Source organism: Orcinus orca, chromosome 17, assembly GCF_937001465.1.
Source record: "Orcinus orca chromosome 17, mOrcOrc1.1, whole genome shotgun sequence".
In the NCBI taxonomy this organism is placed as follows: domain Eukaryota; kingdom Metazoa; phylum Chordata; class Mammalia; order Artiodactyla; family Delphinidae; genus Orcinus; species Orcinus orca.
In genome coordinates, this window is record NC_064575.1 from 84,754,358 (window position 1) to 84,770,979 (window position 16,622).

The 16,622-nt window shown below is 43.5% G+C and overlaps 1 protein-coding gene across 25 annotated transcripts in view; it reads right to left on the reverse strand.

Moving 5' to 3' along the window:
* The window catches only part of PTK2 (protein tyrosine kinase 2), a 253,025-nt gene that overhangs the window by 177,044 nt on the left and 59,359 nt on the right, over positions 1–16,622 (reverse strand). For 4 of the 25 annotated variants that reach the window (XM_049700333.1, XM_049700350.1, XM_049700348.1 and 1 more), the window contains exon 1: positions 11,372–11,683. The exons of 8 other annotated variants lie outside the window; for them this stretch is intronic. In XM_049700333.1, coding sequence (XP_049556290.1) covers positions 11,372–11,471 — 100 coding nt within the window. In that variant the 5' untranslated portion in view covers positions 11,472–11,683. Of the gene's footprint in view, positions 1–165; positions 316–11,371; positions 11,692–16,622 lie in introns of those variants that run through there. 13 more of the 25 variants (XM_049700335.1, XM_049700336.1, XM_049700347.1 and 10 more) reach the window with 10 other exon arrangements.

Here is a 16,622-nt window from a genome sequence, read left to right on the forward strand (position 1 = left end):
GAAAGAAAAGGTCCACCTCAGACTCGCGACATGGTCAGGGTTCCGATATAAGGTGAGTTACAAGCTGGGATCCTGAGAATGGGTATCAAAACTTAGACCCAACAAAAGATATGGTCGCTGCTGTAGGTGAGAGTGCTCCAGGGAGTCAGTGCAAAGCCAACGTGCCTTTAATTCCATCCACAGGGAAGCAGGCCAAGGCCCAGCTGCAGAGGCAGGTTCAGAGCCTGCCTGGTGTTAGATATGCACCTAGGCAGCAATTCAGCCCATCAAGACCAATCAGAAGGTTTCTGTTATAATCCAGACAGGATAAATGGCCTGAGGAGAAAAAAGATTTGAAAGCTATAAAAAACTCCAAGAGGACAGGATTGATCAACTCGCGTATGCAAGACTACAGGAGGGTCGGCAGCCATTTTTCTGGCTTGGGCAGCTAAGTGGGAAAGTGATACCATTCCACTGAGATAAGGAACACAGCAGGGGCATGCTGTTTGTTGGTGGAAGGGGGATGGGCAGGAAGTAAAAGGATCAATTCAGTTTGGTATTTGTTACTGGAACAACTCAGGTCTAAATGCCTGAACTCAAGCCAGATGAAGGAGGCACTCCAGTTACAGGGAGGGGAAGCAGGGAGCCCTGACTTCTGTACGTTTACTTTGGAAAGGGGAATAAGCCTCAGGCCACCACAGTTGCTCTCAGGCTGGGGATGGGAGGGGGCGGGGCACGACACACATGACTGACATTTTGATTTGGGTTCTTTGAAGCCTTTTAAAATACATACATAATTTCTCAGCTACAAATGAATCTTTGTACTCCTAAGGAGGAGAAGTAAATTTACCTTTGGGAAAATACTGCCACTCTCTGGGGGTGGGCACTGTGCAAAATGAAAACAGCATAATGGCAAGGACTCCCAATGTGGCGTTAAACTGCTATGCATCAAAAAGAGTGATTTTCCTAATACGCAGAGATTGATTTGGGCTGTCTGATTTGGAACTAATTATCGTAAAGGCCGCTCATGACACAGGAAGGTATGAATTAGACCGGGGGCTCGCAGGGGTTTATTTAAGTAATTATTCATGCGGCATTTACCATGCTAGGACTATTCTAAGCACTTAAACGTGAAATCATTTAATCCCCATAACAACCTTATTTTCCCTGCTTTCCGGGAAGAAAGGAGCCCAAGGCCCAAAGCCACAGGCCAAGTCCATGGGCCTCAGCAGGCAGGGAAGCTGCAGAGGCCACGCCCTTGCTCAGCAAGCCCTGCTGCCCTCCACTCCGGTTGGCTGTCTCTGGGCCGGGGGGGAGGGGGGGGGTGTCGCTGCATGGCAACACGCACCAAGTGCCCATTCTCCATCCTTGCAGTTGCCACCGTACTGTCCTGGCCTCAGCTGTGAGCCAGCTGCAAGGTGTTATTGCTACTGCCCACTCTTTCACAGCCAGCCAGCCTCATCCATTTGTTCATGCCTGTCCCTGTAGGCCATACCTCCCTTAGAGTAATTAATTCTAAAAGCATTTATTGAGCCAACTACTAACTAGTATGGATTAAAAAAAGATATAATCCTAACCTGAAGAGCGTTCAGCCTAGTTAGGAGAGAGCTACACACACGCACATACACATAAACTCACATGTGTGGTTATTTAACTACAACTGTAACAAGTACTATTTAAAAATTACAATTAGAGTAACAGCAGTAAAGAAAAAGCCCCAAGTCATCAGCGGTGGCGGGGGGAGGGGGGAGCCCAAGAGGCGGCCCCAGGGGCAGGCTTCAACATTTGAGAAGCTTCAATCCAGAAACCCTTCTCCTTTGGTTCAGAAAATGTTCTTGCATCATTTCTTTGATGATTTTATCCTTTTTCTCTTTCTGCAACTTTTACTATTTGGATACTGAACCTTCTGAATTCATCACCCTACTTTCTTTCTTTTCTCCCCCATTTGTCTTTCCTTTCCATGTTCTGAGAGAGACCATCCACATTACTTCCCAATGCTGCTGCTGAGTTTGTTTCTGCTTTCTTACTTTTAATTTTCTTGTTCTTGAATGTACTTTTTAAAAGAATTGTTTGTCTTTCACGGAGGCGACATCTCCTCTTAGCACTCTGGAAACCTGACACTGGAACTTCTATTGTGTTCTTTCAGCTTCCTTCTCTTGCTGTTTCATCTCTGTAGACTGTTTTCTGCTTGTTTCTCTGTTCTGGTCTCCCATTGAAAGCAGAAGCTGTCTTTAAATACCTGGCTGTCTGTCAGGGACCCTGTGCTGAGCAGGGAAGCAGCCACTCGGCCAGAGATGCCCGAAGGTCAGGACCTGCCTTTCCCTTGGACCAGCGCCTCCAGAAGAGAACGCCTCCACCTCCTGACAGGATTCCGGGAAGCCAGGAGAAAGAAAGCATGGCTAATTGCACTTAATCCCCAGTTCTGAGTGCAAGAGTACGTTCAACATACTACGTTTCACCAGAAATTTTCCACAGTAAAGTTTTTAAAACAATATATACAGAAGCCAGCCCACATAGGGGAGAATAAATTATGACAAGAGCACTGCAGCAGCAATGGCTGTGGAGACCTGCCCTGGTCAGGCACAGCCCTCAGAAGCGAGACTGAATTCTCTCTCCCTTAAACTGCTCACCTACTTTCTATGGGCAAGACCCTGGAGGTTACAAACAGCTCAAAGCTCACCTAAATCACACAAATAACCCTTTACAAGAAGCAGCCCAGTATGATCTCAGGGCTGTAACTGAAGACAAGTGGAAATCCAACAGAAGAAGCTGGTCTCAGGGAAGAGCTCAGGCAGGACCTCTGGGCAAGATCCTGATGAAGGAGTAGCACATGCCGTCGGGTAACAACACAGCCAGAAAAATACTGCAGGGGCCGGTGCCCACTCACAGCTCTGGGGCTCTCAGTCGCGCCAGGCTCTGTGAAGTGGGAGTCACAGTACCTCCCCTATGGGGGGAGAGGATAAGCATACAGTGCTCAGCAAGACATACGAACCCAAGTCAGCAGGCAGCAGGCAACAGCTGCTACAGAAGGAGAGCTCTGAGCTGGACTGTTCTCCAGGTGGAAACCCTGCAAGACCCTCCCGTTTAACTCATACTTCAAAAGTCCCATCTCTGTCCCCAGTCAGCATCATCCCTGTTCCTAGTGGGCACACTGCTGCACGACCGCACACAGCTTCATGAATCCTTGTCCAAAAAGGGAACAACAGATTCCCATTCTTACCGTGATAATAACTGGTATATTTGAAATGTATTGTTAAATCCAATAACCAAATTAAGCACAGTGTTCCTTTAGATTTTCCCCCTAAACCTTGTCCTATAAAACAACTATGCATTTTTTACACTGAAAACATGCCACCGGTATACCATTCCATCGTGAATCTCCACAAAGCTGAAAGAAGAAGAACAGTCAACAGTTCAGGACTATTATCTTCTCAATGAAATTCTGTCAACTTTACAAAGCAGTAAGATTTTCACAGTAAAAAAAAATTAATATTAAGGTATGATATTCTGGCAGAATTTTGTTTCTCTTAAAAAAAAAAAAGTTAACAAAACAGACTTCAGGGGAGATCAACAGGCTGGCCTCACCCTGGTTAACAGATCCTGTGTTTGTCCTTGGTTTTCTCAGTAAGACAGACTGTACACATCTTTCAGTAGAGGAAGGATTTTTCTGGCTGTGCTGTATATCATACAAACGGATGCATAAGAGAACACTTTCTAACTTGTTTTATGAGAACTCTGATATGAAAAACTAACAAAAAGATTACAAGAAAAAAAAATTACAGACCGATGTCCCTCATGAAAATAGACACAAATACCCTAAACAGAACCCTACATCTTCAATCTCGCAATGTATAAATAGGGTAACGGATAACCCATCACCATCAGGTGGGATTCATCTTAGGAATGCAAAGTTGGTTTAACAATCAAAATGTAATTCATATTATCACATCAACAGATACAGAAAAAGAGCCTGACAAAATTCAACACTCTCTAATGATTTTTTTTAAAAAAAAACCTCTCAGAAAACCAGGAATTAAAAGGGAAGTTTTTTGATTTGATAAAGGATATCTTAAAACAAAAAAAACAAAACTGAGCTAAATCCTATTTAACACTCAGTACTTTCTTCTTAGGGTCGGAACAAGACAAGGACATCCCTTCTTGCCATTTCTACTCAACCCTGGGATGGAGGTCCAAGTTGAGGCAGGCAAAAAGGTAGGACAAAGAAACAAAAGATATCAAGATTGTAGAGAGGGCTTCCCTGGTGGCGCAGTGGCTGAGAGTCTGCCTGCCGATGCAGGGGACACGGGTTCGTGCCCTGGTCCGGGACGATCCCACATGCCGCGGAGTGGCTGGGCCCGTGAGCCATGGCCGCTGAGCCTGAGCGTCCGGAGCCTGTGCTCCGCAACGGGAGAGGCCACAACAGTGAGAGGCCTGCGTACCGCGAGAAAAAAAAAAAAAAAAAGATTGTAGAGAAAAATAGTTTTTATTTACAGATTACATGATTATAGTTTTTTAGGTCTACTTGTGCAAATAAACCACCAGAACTAATAAGTGAATTTATAGTAAGGCCACAAGATAAGCTAACAAGATAATCTATTTCTGCATACTAGGCCAACAACTGGAAAATTAAACTTCAAACCAAATAGCATCAAAAAAAGTCCAGACCACCACACTAAGATCTACTATACACTAGTGTATGATACTGGATAGATACACCAGAAATCTCAATACTGTTCACAGGGCATTCTCCCAAATTGATCTACAGCTTCAACACAGCCCCATCAAAACAGAATAAGAAAAAAAAAAAAAAAATTAACTTCAAAAACTGCTGTAACTGGTAAAACTTCCTATCCGTAAGTCTGCAAATTCAACTGAACACTGGGATAACAGGCAAAAAACCAAAAAACAAAAGAATTCACTGACATCTGAGATAAGAACGCAAAAAAATGAACCAAAGCTACATGAACCACAGAATAAACCACAGTCTGTCTTTTTACTCAAAGAAAAAATTTACTGCCATTGGTTTCTTTTCAACAAATTCCTACAAAATACTTAAAATATGACTCAATTTATACAACCTTTCAGGAAGAAAGGAATAAAAACACAAATGTATAGAAGTTAAAGAAGTTACAGACGATAATACCTATACACCTAATCATAAACCTAAATTATGTGAGCTACATGTCAATAATATTACATAAATTTACACAAATATTACTTAAATGCAAAACAAAAATATTCAGTGATAATTTTTTTTTAATATTTATTTATTTAGGCTGCACCAGGTCTTAGTTGCAGCATGTGGACTCTTAGTTGCAGCATGCATGCGGGATCTAGTTCCCTGACCAGGGATTGAAACCGGGCCCCCTGCATTGGGAGCGTGGAGTCTTACCCACTGGACCACCAAGGAAGTCCCTAATTATTTTAACATTAGCTTTTTCTCTTTAACTGAAAACTGACCAAGTTATGAAATAGAGAAAACTGTTGAATTTACAATAAATTCCTTACAGTTTAAACAATTACAGACAAATCTGAAATTAAAGATTTGTGAACACTATTTTTAAAAATCAGTATCACTAACCATTAAAGCACTAGAAAGAACTCAACAGTTTTTTCATTTTCCCAAAAAAGCCTCCATCACCCTTCTCATTGGCTTCCAGAGACTTAGACCTCTATTGCTGCAGGCAGACAAGATGACTCACTCCATTAAGGCGTTCATCTGTTCACGACAGCAGTCTGCCATACACGAGGCACTGGACGCAGCAGTGAGCAAGGGCAGACTGGCTCCTTGCCTCCTAGGTGTGCATTTCACTGCAGGAGAGCAAGCGAGCCCAAGAGGTGGACCACGGACAGTTTGTGAGCTGGTGAGGAGAGCAAGAGAGAAGGGAAAGCAGAGGAGCGGGGAGGATGGTGGTGGCAGGAGAAGGGTCCCATTTCACCAGGGGGGCCAAGGAGGACACACTCATACAGCTTATTGTCCAAACCAGGAGACCCAGCGGGGGAGTCGTGGGTGGGTGGTAAGTGTCAAGACGGATAAACTGGGGCACTCACTTTCCCTACCTGGTTGACAAGGGCATATCTGAGCAAAAACCCCACGTCCAACTAGAGCTCTAGAACTGCATGTGGAGAGAACCCTGGGGAGAACTAGCGGCCTTTTCCCCAAATACAATGAGGACGAGTGAAAGAATGAGAGAGAAAGGTATCTGAATCCCCACACTACCGGCTCTGTGGGTGAGGGAAGGGATGCTAACAAGATTCGAAACAGGAGAGAAAAGGGAGTTCCCGGTGACCCCGCACAGCGAGCTGCTCTCCTTATCTCTGTTCAAGTGCTGCCTAGCTGTCCTCTCCTTCTCCTCTGCAGTGACAGAGACACCTGTTACTTTCATATTCTCGATTTATCATAAACTCGTGTACTCGATATGCTGCTGCATGCGAGGGATACAAACACACTGCACTAACATTTACCCACGGTTAACTCACTATGATGTGAGGAAAGGGACCAGCGCCATGAGGAGATAATCAAGGAATCCGAGCTGGAGTGGCTGCGGTCACAGAGGGAACTGTGACAGGACAGGGTGTCCCAGGTGGAGGGAAAAGCATCCACCACCTGAGGAAGAGTTCAAGGAACTGACAGATGATGGTGAGGGACTGAGGCAGACAAGGTGTGCCTCCCGTGCGGCGGATGAGGCTCCCGGGGAGAGGGAAGACGGCGCCCAGTCCATGCACAGGGGCCTGACTAGGCCTGGCACCCACCTGGGGAGTCCCGGTCTTCGGAGGCGGGGGAGTCTCAGAAAGAAAAGCCCCACCCCTCCCCCTCGAAGAAACAGGGTGGAGGGCAAGGCTTCCCTGCTCGCCCTCCCCATCGGCCTCAATGCAACTCAAACTGCAGTCAGTGGGAAAGCCCACATCCTCTGGGACACGCCAACACCTTCGGGTCTCAGCGCCTTCACGTGCAGAACCCCTAGAGCGCGGAGCACCCTCCACACCCTCTCGGCCTGAATCGAAATGGCCCAGACTACCAGTTTAGCCTTCTTTTTCACTCAGCAAACAACTGAGTGCTGACAATATGTCCGACCAGAGGGATTTACAAAGTAAGAAGGCCTGTAAGAAGTTGACAACCAGGTAACCGGAGACAAGCAAGTAAGCAGAGCTGAGGGAGTCGCCAGCTATGCCAGTGTGTGCAGCGCCCAGCCCTGTGGGCTGGTGATAGACAGAGGGCCACGCGCGGGGCAGAGTCCTGAAGGCTTCACGTGTGAAAAAGAAGGAAAGTTCCACACAGGAGCAACAAAAGCGTAAGGGACAGGCGGGGCACAACCCAGCAGGGTCCTCTCAGAAAGCTAGGTGCACACAGTGCTGCGAGGCTGGAGCCTGCAGGAGCTGGGGAGGGGGAGACAGGACGGAGGGGAGGTGGGCAGTGCCTGAGGACACCACTGCAGCATGAGGGCAGGCGGAGGGTGAACGGAAACTCAGCTCAGCATTCACTGTGGCTGCTATGCGGAGGCGCCATGACCTGCTGCCCGGGCTGTGCACTCATAAAACTCAGTCACCCCTCTGGAGAGCACTGGATTTCTTTTACTGTAAATTTACAGGTATCTAGACAGCCACATAAGTATAACTATGAAATGTTTGTATGCTTACATAATAATACATTTTTAATCTGTCTCCCCCACGAGTCAATTAGCTCCTCAAGCTGTCAGATCGGATGGCCGTGATCCCACAGGCGTGGCAGAGGGCAGCTATCAGACCCTGGAGCCTGACCCAGACCCATCTGTTGAGAGAACTGAATGTAGCATGTGTGCTGCTACAAGAGGAAACCCAAAGACCAATTCACTCCTTTTGTTGAGCAATTTTTAAGGGTTAGTTAACTCTATACAGAATTTGTTCATTCATTAGGTAATATTTATTTCTGCCAATTACTTGTCAAGCAGGAAAAAACCTGACATAATCCCTGACTTTGTTAAGTTTACCATCTAGCAAAGAAGAGATCAAACAAGCGCAATATACCATGATAAATAACAGTATATGTTGTGCAAGACAGAAGAAAAGGCTCAAGGAGGGAACACCAGAGAGAAACTGGTTTAGCTGAGACCTAAAGGTGCAGGAGTCAGTTGGGCAGAGAAGGGAGACAAGAGGCAACTGCAGGTGCAGAAGGCCTAAGAGGAAAGACTTTGGGTGTCCCAGGCACTGAAAAGTCAAAATGAGCAAGAGGCCAAGGGCCCAAAGCTGGGGACAGTGGACAGAAGCCAGATCAGGCGAAGCCCTGCAGGCCATGTTAAGGATTTGCAATTCCATCAGATTCTAATGAGAAGCCACTGGCGAGTTTGAAAAAGAATAACATCAGATTTATGTTTTTACAAAATCACTCCAGCAGGTGTGTGAAGGATGAACATGTGAGGAAACAGAAAGACCAACAGGAAGCAACTCCCATAGCCCAGAGGGGGCGAGAAGGTGAGGAATTCAAGACCGATTTTGGAGACAGAATCATCAGGATAAAAAGATGGATCCCTTATACATGGAAGAAGGCATCAAAGAGGCATCCTGGGTCTGTGGCATGAACAACTGAGTGGATGGGGGTTTGACATGTTTATTAAGACACAGGATTTGGGGAGGAACCGATTTCAGGGGCAACAAGTAAGAGGCTCCTCTCTGGTTGATATCAGATGCTTATGAAAAATACAAATGTAGGTATCAAGAGGCAGCTGACCCCTGGAGTCTGATACACAGAAGAGAAGATGCACAGAGACGGATGGATGGATGGATGGAGTTTAAAATACTGATACAGAAAAAGCATGACTTCAACCACAGGATCCAGAATCACACAAATGAACTATTAATAGTATATTCAAACTCAATCTACCACTGAAAGACACAGAAAAAAATCAACAACACATTTATTCCTAACAACCAAATCTGACACCTCTCAATCCTTCCCCGTCTTTCAAAAAGATGAAACAAACAATGCACACACTGATATAATCAAAGAACTTTCCAGGCAGGGCTTTCTGCACTTAGTAGCCTTGTAGCCAATTAACAGCACGGTAAACATTTACACTTACTTCAATATCCTGAATTAAAACTGTCTTTAAGCCTAGGAAATTATGATATAGTTGAACACAATTTATAACACAGTGCTCTTAAATATGTTAAAATACAATCTTCAGCAGGTGGAATCTAAGGTGGGTTCTTTAAACTAAATTCATCAATACAATAAACTTTATTACAGAAAAGACTCCAGAGTGTTTTAAGGATAAAGTTTTCACTTCAAAGTACACAAATATAGGTCTGTTCTATTATTTTTAGCCTGTTCTAGTAAGTATTTTACATGTCTTCTTAAATTGGGCCATGGCTGTTTTTTGAGGTTAATGTGACTGATAAAATCAAATGTGAGGTTTAGAATGTCTAACTGCAAAGAGAGATTTGGATATATATTCTTTGGATTTGAGCTTTTTACTTTGTCTCTATCTAAAAGGAGTAATTTTATACTTTAAAATAACCAATTCAGCCAATTTCTGCACAGCAACATCTTTGTCTTTATCACACAGCAAAAATTAATCAGGATAAACACCTAAGGGCGAGACAGTAAGCGGAGAAGGCAGAGGGGACCTGTCCTGAGATGGTGCCTGTGTGCTCACCGGGCAATGGGCTCAGCCCCAGAAGGGGACAGGGTGCAAACTCCCCATAATTGTCAGAATCTGCTCCTGAAGGATCCATCTGAGGAGACAGCCTGTTCCAGCCCTACACGCAGACTGACTTTGACCTTGACACCATCCCTACCTTCTCCCTCTTCTACACATGGGAGCTCTGCCCTCATGCCCAAGCCCACCTCTATCAAAATGATATTTCAGTTAAAAACGCCTCTACTCATTTGCTCTGCAGTCAGCAAACATAATGGAAAAATAAGTGGCTTCAATCAATTGCTTTGGGACGAACAAAAACACTACAATCTCTCTTCCAAAGTTCATAGTTCTAAAGTCACTTTGAAGTTTTAAAAAACTTAGTAGCTGATTATTTAATATCACATTGCCACTGGATTCATATATCTTGAATCTAGCCTAGACGTTGTGAGTGAAATCAGAGCCTTATTGTTAAGGATAAGTGCTAACAGAGAGGTATCATTTGCTATCACACAATGCAAGTGGCATTATATAAATGAATCCCAGCAAGTCTGGGAAAAGATCAAAATTTTCAACAAGTACAGAACTCTTCGCCACTGAGCACTGACCATGTTCAATTATACTACACAGTCCTGAGGTAAGAACCTGCAATTTAAAAAGTTCCCAAACCCAACATCCTTTAAAACTCAAGAGTTTGAATTAACTGCAAAATCTTTACTCTTAATATCTAATTATGTAATAAAATGACAGTCTTTGTTTAGTCATACTAAAGGATTCTAATATCACATGTTTTAAAAATGTTTAAAAGCCTAGAAAAGAATTAATAGATAATGACAACAACTCAAATGAAAACCAGTTTAATCTTGTGCTAACACATCAATATCCTGGTGGTATTAACATTTTTAACCTGAACACTAAATTTAATCAGTCTGAAGCTTTACTTATAATACTGCAGCTCTTTACGCAGTGCAGATTCCTCCTTTTAAAAATCTTTCCTAAGTGAAGTCAGATGATATTTAAATATATATTTTTTAATAATAAATATTTTTATTAAATTCTTCATTAAGGACTTTATCTCCCAGGTTAAATATTCAATCCACTACTATTTTAAGCAAAACAGCCTACCTGTCTTGGTCTTATTCATACATGAATTATATGGCATTTTTAACTTCTAAACACATTCCCCAAATACCATCCTGAGTGTTACAATGAAATGCTATATTTTATATTTTTATTTTTATATAACTAAAACCCCTAACAACATTACAGAGGAAAACTGTTTATTCACAGCATTGCTGACCCTTAGTGATAAGCCCACCTTACAGTAACAAGGAATTTCCAATTAAATACACAGTCTTTACGGTGAGGAAAGGAAACCAATTTTTGAAATAAGAAAATCTGTTACTCTTTTTTCCTGCAGTCCTATTTAAGCTTAGTCTCTTTACTCTTTAAAAACTTCTGCCTCTCAGAATGGGTAGGACGTCTTGATTAAAACTCAAAACAAAACATGCAACTTCAAGAGACATAAGACAGAGCATAAAAAGAGTTTACTCATTTAAATGCATTTTCATAAAAATAATTTTATTTACTTTTTGAAACACTCTCTAATTGGTTTTATGCAATAGTTGCAAACCCATACCATGTAATTTCCCTTTTTCCTTAAATTTAATTGTGACTCTCTTTGAAATAAGTTCTGACAAACTCTTATCCACCTTCTTAGCGCAAAAGCATGAATCTAAATAAAATTTAAACCGAATAGATTTTTAATCTACTTATACCTTTAGCCCAACACACTGGAAATGGACTACAGCCGCTCTTCTCCATACAGACAGCACCTGTGGGTCCCAGGGCCCCTCGGCCCGTCACTTCCAACAACATAAAGTCAGTCCTAGAAAGACCAAGCCAGGAGTCCGCACAACAAGTCCCCGTTCATCGCTCCTACAGGATTTGCTTCGATCCACAAGCAAGACTAAGCTTCCCCACTGCGCTCCTTTTTTCAGAGCTTGAAGCAAAATTTGGGAGGTGTTCCCTCTGTAATGTTTTCCAGCAGCTTGAAGAATGCCTCTCAGTTACAGAATCTTCTCAAGCTTCCGCAACCTGAAACACAGACCTTCCTGGCCAGATTAAGCTACTGAACAGAAAGAAACCAGCAAGTAACGTGACCCCAAGGGTCTGTGTTCCTAGATTCATTCAGGGAAAGAGAGCGAGAAGGAGGGGAGGGAGGACACAGGGTGCAGAAAAAGGCGGCCGGTAGCCAGAACCTTATTAATATGCTAATCTCACCCTTCTGTTCAATTCATCTGGCAGACTCCTGTTTACGAAACTGACAGACGATTCTAGAATTGGGTAAGCTGCAAATCAAGTCTGACCCAGATCATGTCTGTAGGTGCCTGCTCAAACCATTGTTGTTTTTCAAAGTCGTGCTTTTGGCATTTTACCAGCCTAATTCTGACCTACAGTTAAAATAATTACCTTGATGAAATAAGAATAATTCTGAAAATAAAATCCTGATCATCACTAAAAACAAGTCTGTAAAAAATGTCCATAGGAACCCAAGTATTTTTGAGGTAAAATATTTTTCCAGATTGATACTTGAAAAGTTTGTAAATTTATAGAAAGTATCTAGAAAACACATAAAAACAAGAGTTTGAGGTTGCCAGATACTTTCAAAATTAGCTTTAGGGAATATTGAGGGATCCAAGATGCATTTCTTTTTTTAGCTTCAAAATATAAGTGAATAATAAACTCATACTGAAGAAGCAGGACAGAAAAATACCCTAATAATCTGTACTAGCAACTTTTTTAAGATGCAAAGCTACTTACTTTCTCCATTCAAACTGAGAGATAATCAAGGTTGTCTAAAAAATTTAGCTCTTTGAACACATTCCACACTTATTATCTTAGCAGTAAGACAGTAAGTAACTAGGTTCCTGGAGCCTTTGCCTGGGCACAGTTTAGCCCTCCTAATATATCGGTGATTTTGTTAGTAGTAAATCCCGTAAACTAATAAAAAAAATCAAGTACTTTACTTAAATCCCCTAAGCTAATAAAAAATCAAGTACTTTACTTAACTGTGAATTCACTAACTTCTGAAAACAAGAGCTGAACAAAGGCTGTGGCCTCAGGGCAGCATGTTCAGTTTCTAACAGCTCCCCTAGATGATGCTTTGTCCTGCAGGCTTTACCTTCAGTTTCCTAATTGCAGGCAGAGCTCAAGTGACCCCTCATATGCCCCAGTGAAAACACATCATTCACCACAGAGAACTCTGACCTCAGGCAACACTGGTAAGAAAGGGGGCTCCAGAAAACACAGGCAAGCAAGCCAGAAAAAGAACAGAAGAAACAAGCAGACAGACCCTGCAGAATTCATGAACACCAACCACCCCAGCTTCCCCCATTACTGAGGAGAGCCCAGGACAGAAAGGAACATCAGTGGGCAAGTCTGGTACCTGGTTCAGCCCCATGACAACGGCTTGGTGCTTAATCTGAAACCATCAGCTAACAGACTGTATAAACGACCCAAGCAAACTGTGAGTCTCTCTTGGAACCTATGACTCTCAAAAATTAAAAATTCAAGGCTACCTTGTCACCAACCACATTCTACACACCAGATACTGATTATATCTCATTTTCACATCTTCTAAGCAAAATCAGTGCCACCACATCTTTTAAAGATGAGTAAAGACAGGGCCATTCAACCGGCAGAGGCACAGTGTCACTGAGCCCAGCCGTATCCGGGAAGCAGGGGTCTTCACAAACAGCCCAGAAGGCCACAGCAGCAGCTGTGAAGAAAAGCTAGCGGGGGTGGGGGTGGGGGGGGTGGCTGGAGCTGATGCAGGGCAGTGGAGGCAGGGCAGTGGAGGCAGGGACGAGGGGCAAACTGGGAGCTTTCTAGGATGGAAAAAGTGAGTGGGGGAAGCCCAGTTTCCAAATGAAGTGAACCAGTGGATGGCAGCTTTCTCTCCCATCCACCAAGCTAATTTATATTTTATTTCAATACCCAAATGTCACCTCCTGGTGTGCAAGGTCCTGAAAGCTGGAAAGATACAGAGAAGCATAAACTTCTCCAGGAAACAGGGAACAGTGGCTGCCTGATGAAGCAGAGCCCAGATGGAAGCAGCAGCTACAAGAAAGTTAAGAACCACTGCGGCGACTGAAAAGAAAGAGCAGCCGGTGTGAGAGCAGGAGAGGACACAGGTGCTCTGCAAACAGCAGAAAAGCACCTGCGGACCAGCACTGTGCCAGGTGCTTTCACACATAAAACAACCGAGTTTAACCCTTAACACAATCCCACCAAAGCACTTCCTTCCCCTTTTCTGCAGAAGAGGATCCTGAGGTTCAGGGGTGGAGTGATCTGTCTCAGGCCTAAGTTTGGTGATATAACTACTATTTTCTTTCTGCGAAATAGTAAAACAACTTATGCTTTTAAATTCCCAATCCAGTGACATCTAGAAAAGAATGGGAACACAAGTGAAAAAAGTAAGCAGTCCCCTATGCTCTGATTCATGACATTCTGTATATTAACATAAAAAGCTCGTCGGTATTTAAACAACCTCTTTACAGTATCAGTCTAGCTAAGAGCAACTCTGGTAAGTCCCACTTAACAAGTAAACTCTTAATTAAAATTTACTTTAAATAGAAAGATTACTGTTTGCTCAGGCCCCAAGCCTTGGTCACCTCGACTTCTTTTTCTGTCTCTTAGATCAAAGCATTCCATCAGCGAAACCCACCATCCCTGCCTTCAGACTACACCTGGGCCGTGACCTCCCCCCGCCCACTGCCATCTGGCACCCACAGGCCTCCCCACCGCCCAGCCCCCTGTTTTTTGTCTCCCTGCTCCACAATCAATTCTCAAGCCAGCAGCTGCAACTGACCCTTTCTTTCAAAACATCAATCACACCATTTCACTCCTTTGCTAAAACTCACCAAACGTTCCCCAACTCCCCTGAACAGGTGACCTGCACACCAAGGATGGTCTGCAAATCCCTGTGCCAGGAGACTCCCCTACCATCTACAGCCCCATCTCCTCACCACCACCACCATCCCCGCCCCCGGGCTTTCTCAGCTCCAACCACACTGAGCTCCCTGTTGCCCTTTGCCCACACGAGCCACGCATGACACCTCAGGGCCTTTACACTGCCTGCCTCTCCCTCTAGGCTGGACACTCTTGCCCCAGATATAACCACAAGGCTCACTCCCTTTCCTCCGAGCCTTTGCTCAAATGTCACTTACTCCACGAGGCCTATCCTGACCGCCTCATCTAAAATTGCACAGCCCATACCCTAACCCAGCTTCACCTCCTCACAGCACGACCCCGTCTACAACACCACGTGCCTTATTCTGCACCTCGTCCACTGTCTGACTGCCCCACTGCAATGCACTCTCCATGGCGGGAAGGACGTCGTCGGTTCTGCACGCCATCTCCAGGGCCTCACTGCTAAAACGGAAAGTAAAATGTACAGGCCGTATTCCACACATTCTTCTAAGCCCTGTAGGTAATGAGGACATGGCAGAGGGAAGTTCTATTATTTTAGAGGCCACAACCATAGAGAAAGCATCAGAGATTCTAGGTATCAGGACCCGACACTAAGCTCCACGACAGCGTGGCCTGCCTCAGCCTTGGGCACTGCTTCACCTCCAGGACCCAGCACAGGGGCTTGAAAAATATTTACTGCATGAATACGTGAATTACACATGTTGTAAACCTTGCTTTTCTTCCCCCATAAGAATGGAAAAAGAAAAATTGATATAAATTCTACAAAAACCATGTGGAATGCCCTTCCTCATCCCACATAAAAAATAAATCACACAACTGTAGTATTCTGATACTCCAATCAGAACTTCCACTGCAGATTTTAGTAGAGCAATAGTGAAACTAATGTGTGAGATTAGACGGCTAGCAAACAATGCCATAAGCAAGATCAGTGAGCAGAAAAACCCTTCATACACTGTATAATTTTGTCCAATCCGGCTTCCCTACAGAAACCTGGCCTTAAATAAGAAAGTCACTGGGAAAGAACTATTAAGAAACAAACTGCTTGTAAATGTCACAAAAGCAGCTCACAGAGATACAACTCTGACTTTCACAGTTCTCAGACGGTTATCATGGTTTTACTGGTTTGCCTTAAGTTAGTACCAAAACTTTAGGGCAGTACTTCTTACAAGAGTAAAGCACTGGTAAATGCTTTTATGTCAACCAACAGGAGGAATGTAAAAGAAAACTATAATTCACATTATACACACACAATTCAAAATTTACCTTCATTAATCAAAAGTTAAAGACTGAAATAAAATCAAAACTTTCACAATATGATGCCTCCACTGGCAACTGATAGTTACAACATACCCTAACTTCTGCAGCCGGGTATCCTGTTCTAAGTTTACTTCCAGTAAGACTCATAGAATTACCATTTCTGTGTCATTGCGTCTCACTGTTTCCACCACAAACACAGAAAAAATTTTTTCTGAAAATTTTAGTATCAATAAAAATTATGACTTGGTAAGAACTAAAGAAATTCAAGCTTAACAATGGCTATAATCACCTTCTGAAGACAAACAGACAATAGGTCGCAAAACACAAAATATTCCGAAAGGTGATGGTATTGGTATTACTTGCTTTCCCTGCCAACTTTCATAACAATTACCATACCTCCCTTCCATTAATCTGGAGGAACTCTGGGGAAGCTGAGGAAGGCACTGAATTTGCAACTGGAAGACGCAAAGGAGCCCCAGTTCTATCCATAAGACAAAGAAAGAATCATTTCACCATCCTGAACCTAAGTCTGTTCACCTGTAAAACAAGGACAATGACAATACCTATCACCTATTGAACAGTGATGACGTGTCAATCACAAAAGAGCAGAACAGCAACACTAATAATGATGAAAATATAATAATAATGATGATGCCAAGCTAATGCTTACTACGTACCCAGCCCTGTTCTAAGTACTTTTATCCCACAATAGAGGCAGACTCTATTACCCCCACTGCACAGATGAAGAAACTGGAGCACAGAGAGATAACTTGTTCC